This window comes from Orycteropus afer, unplaced genomic scaffold, assembly GCF_000298275.1.
Source record: "Orycteropus afer afer isolate SDZICR_OR568_19922 unplaced genomic scaffold, OryAfe1.0 scaffold00099, whole genome shotgun sequence".
Classification (NCBI taxonomy): Eukaryota; Metazoa; Chordata; class Mammalia; order Tubulidentata; family Orycteropodidae; genus Orycteropus; species Orycteropus afer.
This window is the reverse complement of record NW_006921686.1, coordinates 7,118,803-7,124,354: the sequence shown is the minus strand read 5'-3', so window position 1 is coordinate 7,124,354 and position 5,552 is coordinate 7,118,803. Positions and strand designations below refer to the sequence as shown.

At 56.6% G+C, this 5,552-nt stretch overlaps 1 protein-coding gene across 1 annotated transcript; it reads right to left on the bottom strand.

Annotated features, from left to right (window-relative positions):
* Positions 1–276: 276 nt before the first annotated feature.
* LYPD3 (LY6/PLAUR domain containing 3) lies at positions 277–4,913 on the bottom strand. The gene is made up of 5 exons (XM_007943121.2): positions 4,829–4,913; positions 3,710–3,841; positions 2,531–2,701; positions 2,015–2,176; positions 277–770 (listed from the first exon to the last, which is right to left on the bottom strand). Exons 1-5 carry the CDS (start codon positions 4,911–4,913, stop codon positions 277–279), a joined length of 1,044 nt encoding a protein of 347 aa, XP_007941312.1.
* Positions 4,914–5,552: the final 639 nt, after the last annotated feature.

The following is a 5,552-nucleotide window of genomic DNA, read 5'->3' as shown; positions in this document are numbered from 1 at the left end:
ACTCTGTCCTGGGCACCATGAGGGGCTGAGACACAGGGATGAGGGGGCTACACTCGAAAAGCTCTCAAAAATCTGAAAGACCCTGGCAGGTTATATACAACAGTAACTTTATTTCCCAAAAGCTGCAAACCAGTGCAGCAAAAGCTGAGGGTACCAGGGAGACTGGAAGAATGGGGGCTGGGCCAGCCCAGTGCGCTGAGGGAAGCGGTATGTAATGAGGACAGCAGTGCTCAGGGCCAGGAAGTAGGGTAGGGGGACATCCCCAGATGCAGATGCTCACAGGAAGGCACCAGTAGCCACAGCCAACAGAAGAGTCACCAGTCCGACCATGGGAGCTGCAGAGTCATTAGAGAAGTCCTGGGCCCCACCTTTTGAGGGGTGCTGCCCCACATTACTGCGGTCCTGGTGGCCAGCAGCACCTCCAGCCAAGTGGGAACCCTCCTCCGGGGATGCCTCGGGTTCTGCCTCCTTCGGGGGAGTCTGGCTGGCTGGCGTGGGGCTGGGTTTGGTAGTGGAGGAGGAGGTGGTTGGGGCTGCAGTGGACGTGGTGACAGAGGTGGTCGGGGCCCGAGTGGTGGACTGCGGAGGGGTCAGAAGGACAAGGGGAGGGATTCGAGAAGCAAAGTAGGTCTTATTGCGGAGGTCGGAGTTACAGCGGGATCCCTGGCAGCAGGAACCGCTGAGCATAAACCCTGGACCTGTCACCCCATCGCGGGTGCAGAGCTCGTCCTTGACGCAGCCGCGGACGGGCAAGGATACAGTCACATTGGCTGCAGGAAGGAGACATAGTGGTCAGTGGTTAGAAGGAAGGGGAAGGGAGGCACAGCCAGAATGAAATTTGGTGTCACTAGGAGCTCTGGTAGCACAGTGCCTAAGGCACTTGACTGCTAACCAGAAGGCTGGAGGTTCAAACCCACCAGCCACTCCTCGGAAGGAGGGTTGGGCAATCTACTTCCGTACTGATACTGCCTCGGAAACCCAAGGAGGGGTCGCTATTAGTCACATACTCGATGGCACATAACAACAACAACAACAGGAGTAAAGTGGGAGCAGAGTAAGGAGACAGAAGGGCCCAACATCCCTTAATCCAAAAAGTCTCATCACATGCCCCACTTTGAGAAACACTGTCCCATTGTCTTTGCCCGTGGTGTTCCACGTTTCCCATACAACTTTGAGAGGAAAGCTGTGTACACTGAACTACAAGTCCCACAACGCCTTGGAACAAAGGCATGGACTGGGACTCAGACTCTCACACAGCCAAAGAGCAAAACAAATATCCCCCACGTCCCTCCCCACCATTTCCCCCGCCCCTTCCTCTTGGTTACTCTCTCCCCTACCGCTAAAATTTAGTCTAAGAGTCAAAACTACACCTCCCATAGTGCAGCTGCCAGAGGATAAAGCATGGAGAACTTCATTTCCCATAGTTCCCTGAGGCAGAGCCTAGGAGGCTAAACTACATCTCTCGTGATACTGCAAGACTGAAGGGAACCCTAAGCCCTCGAGTTTCAGGGGTCAGAACTTTATTACTCTCACTGCCTGAACAGGCCCTTAGAGACTTAAATACACTGAGCTCTGGTAGCATAGTGCCTAAGGCACTTGACTGCTCACCAGAAGGCTGGCGGTTCAAATCCACCAGCCACTCCTCGGAAGGAAGGTTGGGCAATCCTACTTCCGTAGTGATACTGCCTCGGAAACCCAAGGAGGGGTCGCTATGAGTCGGGGCCGACTTGACGGCAAACAACAACCACAACAACAACATAGCCCATCATCTCATTCTGCACCTATCAGGCCTCTATAGAAACGTATTTCCTCAAATAACTCTAAAACAAAAACATCCCGGTCACCACGATGTATTTGGGACATGAGGCGCTAGACAAGAACGCAAGACTACAGTTCCCAGAATGCGTTGGAGGCGGAGGAAAGCCCTTTGAGTAAAGGGCTACCTACATCGCCCAAGATGCCTCAGAAAGGCTACCACAATACCTACGGGGCCCATGCTCCGAGACTCGCTCACCTGCCGTCAATGTGACGTTTCCATCGAAACAACCTTTGTAGAAGCTGTCGCTGGCATTGTAGCAGTTTACGACAGGTGGCGCCTTACCCTGGCACGCCTCACGGCTCAGCCCCACGCAGCTGTAGCACTCGGCGCCGTTGGGCTCGTAAGCACTCTCATTGCCTGCAAGAGGATACAGAGAAGGAAGGAAGTCAGGAGGGCTCGGGAATGAGACGTCTCGGTCCCTGCAGCCCAGGGCTAGAGCCTTCCACAGATGCATAGCTCTACTTTCTACCTCGGCACTGGCCACGTCCATTCAGTAGCCCCGCCCACAGGCCTATAGCCGGATTCCTAATGGCCAACCTCATTTTATCTACGCCAATGAATTTCCGCCTACTACCTATTGGCCCCACCCCAGAACGTGATCCCAGTCCTCACGCAGTACCCTTGTCAACCAGCACAGCTCCGCCTCTAGTTTACAATCAACCTTGCCAGGCTGTGCTTTGCCCCTGGGCCTATGACCCCGCCCCCATTCACCTGCGGGGTTGAGCGCTCGCGAGGTGAGGTTGAGCTTGGTGTTGCAGAGGTCCTGGGAGCATTGCTGCAGCTGGATGAAGGCCAGAAGCCCGTGAAGGTCCAGTCCGCGGTCATTCTTTCCGGGGAGTCCGGAGCCACATCCCCGTACTGCCATCGAGAATTGCCCGTGGACTGTGGAGAGGGGGCGGGGTCAGAGGCAAGCAGACAGTTTAGCTATGGACTGCTAGCCGAAAAAGTAGTGGTTCAAACCCAGCCAGAGGCGTCTCGGAAGTTCAGGCCTGGAGATCTGCTTCCGAAAGGTCACAGCCTTGAAAACTGTGGAGGGGTTTTTCTCTGCACACAGGGAGGGTCTACATGAGTGGAATTGGCTCGAGGACAATTAACAAATAAGCCAATATCGGAGGGCTGGGGTATCAGAGCATATCGGAGGGCGTAAGAATGACAGACGGAAGAAGGGGGTGGGGACACAGAGGGGCAGAACCCCAAAGAGCTGGGTCCAAGGGATTAGACAGGCTGACAGACACGCATGGATGGAGGGCGCAGAGGAAGAGCTAGGACGAGGTATGGCCAAAGGGGGCGACGCAGCACAAAGCCGCATCTAAAGGAACGGAGACAGCGCCAAAAACAAAAATACAGGATCAGAGAGGGGTGGGCCTCGGAAAGGGAAGTTTATTAACCGATTCTAAAGGAACGGGGCTTCTGCTGAGAACTAAGCCTGCGAAAGGCGGGTCTTCTACAGAGGGGCAGGGCCTCAGGCTGTGGGAATCCAGCCTCTGGGAGGGGACTTCCATCACCTGGGACCCCATGGGTTATGTGAAGCTGGGTTTGGGTGGAGAGAATGCTGACAGGGACAGAAGGAAGCAGAGAACTGTCACTGGTGGAACAGAAACAAACAGGTGTGCCCGCAAAGAAGGCGAGGTCCTAGAAGGGTGGACGCGGCTGCAAACCTGGGCTCTCCCAGGGCGCCTCACCCAGTTCACTGCTCTCAGACTTCCTCCCCCTAAGCCTGGCTGGTGAAGGGAAGGCTGGGAGTGAGGGGCGCAGACCCGCGTGAATGAGAGGGGCGGGGCTGCGCTGGAAAGGTGTGGCCAGATGCAGAGGGGGCGTGGCTATCAGGGAAGCGCCTGGGCCCTGCTAGAGCAGCCTGAGTCTTGCGCCTGGACCGGGGTCCTCACTCACTTGTCTCCACCGCCCCTACGGCCTCTGTGCAGACTTCCACGCCCGGTGCGCACTTCACCGTCTTCATTTTCTTCGGAGAGCATCCGTCATCTGCTTTCTGCACGCAGCTGTAGCACTCCAGGGCCTGCGCTCCTGGGGATGTGGGGCCGAGTAGGAGTGAGCCGTCTCAACTGAAGCCTCCTCCCCCAAAGGGGAAATGGTGCTTCCCACGCCTTCTGGCCCCGGCACGGGACGGTCCATCACTGCACTACCTTTTCCCGGACAGGAGGAGGGAAAGCCTTCCCAAAAACCGGAGAGCGCAGGGTGCACTGGGTTCCTTTCTGGTGGGCGCAATGCCTAAGCCATTTGAGTGCTAACCAGAAGGTTGGCGGTTCAAACCCACCAGCCACTCCGCGAAAGAAAGACTTGGCAATCTATTTCCGTAAAGATTTACCGCCCCGAAAACCCAATGGAGGTCGCTATGAGTCGGAATAGACTCCATGGCAGTGGGTTGGGGTTGGTTTTTATGCCTGCAGTGGAAGCACCCTTCCCACAGCCCCTTATGTTGTGGGGGGTCCCTGCCGTGGAGCTTGTCATCCAAGGATAGGGGAGCCTCTTCCCACAGCTCTATGTTCAGAATGGGAGAAATTTTCCCATTCGGCTCAGAAAAAAAGGATCCTTTCCCACAATTCTCTCTGCTTACCTTTGGGGGCCATTCCCAAATCCCCCTCTGCTCAATATGACAGAATTTTCCCCAGGGCCTTCTCTGCGCACAGTGGGGGGCCCTTCCTAGAGCCCTCCCTGACCACAGTGGGGGGTCCTTCTCAGAGCCCTCTCTGACTAGGGTAGGGGGTTCTTCCCACAAACCCCTCTGCTCAAGATGGAAGGACTTTTCCCGTAGTCCCCTCTGCCATGGGGAGATCTATCTCCCAGTCCTTCTGCCCAGGACAGGGACCTTCTACCCAAGATGGGACAGAACTCTCCCATACAGTCCTCTCAGCCTGTGGTGGGAGGGGTGCATTTCTTCTCAGAACAGTGACCTCTACAGAGTGGAAGACCTTCTCCCACAGCCATCTCGGTGGGAGCTGAGGGGACTCTCCACCCTAGGACCCCCTCCATCCCTGCCGGCCGCAGACCCACCTTCCCGAAGCAGCAGTGGCACCAGCAACAGCCAGCCTGTTATGCAGATCACCGCTGGGGTACACGCTCTCCTGCCCGGGTCCATGGCTCGGTCCTGCTCTCTCGGCGTCCCCCCCTGGGAGTGCCGCCTCCCAACCCTGGCCCTCTTACCTGAGCCCAGGATGAGTAACTTCCCCCTAGGCAACCTTGGTCTTGCCCAACGAGCCCAAGTCAGCGTCCGCTGTGGGGCGGGGCCCTCCCTTGGAGGTGCGTCACCCACAGGGAGAGCAGCCCCTGCCCTGTGCAGTTGCCAAGGAGAAACTGGGTAGCAGTCAAGTTTCCCTGACAATCCCCCAGGGAGAAAGTCTGAGTGGGGAAAAGGGGGCTGAGGCTCAGAGGGAGGTAGGGTCTGAGCCCTCAACATCCAGCCTTCAGTGAATTGTTAGTGTGTGTGAAGGGCTTTGGGTGGGTGGTGCTGGGACACGAGACATGCGCAGTGCTTGCCCTCATGCAGCTCACAGTCTAATGGGGGAGACAGATGTTAACCAAATAACCATACGAATTGTTGTTTACAGCCGAAAGTGGGACAATGAAGGAAGAAGCGTGGGGAGCTCCAAGAGGGCGTGGATCCAGACCAGAGGCTGGTCAGTGAAGGCGGGCTTCCCTGTGTCTGTCAGCTAGTCATGACCTCAAAGACATGGGGGGTTTAGCCAAGCAAAGCAGGCGGTGGGAGGGGTGACAAGGA

What these genes read in the sequence shown, in the direction of transcription:
- LYPD3 (XM_007943121.2), bottom strand. Translation starts at nt 4,913, where the DNA reads ATGGACCCGGGCAGGAGAGCGTGTACCCCAGCGGTGATCTGCATAACA. An exon ending in GCCACTGCTGCTTCGGGAAG is followed by an intron (nt 3,842 to 4,828) that starts GTGGGTCTGCGG and finishes CCACATCCCCAG; the next exon opens with GAGCGCAGGCCCTGGAGTGC. An exon ending in AAACGTCACATTGACGGCAG is followed by an intron (nt 771 to 2,014) that starts GTGAGCGAGTCT and finishes TCCTTCCTGCAG; the next exon opens with CCAATGTGACTGTATCCTTG.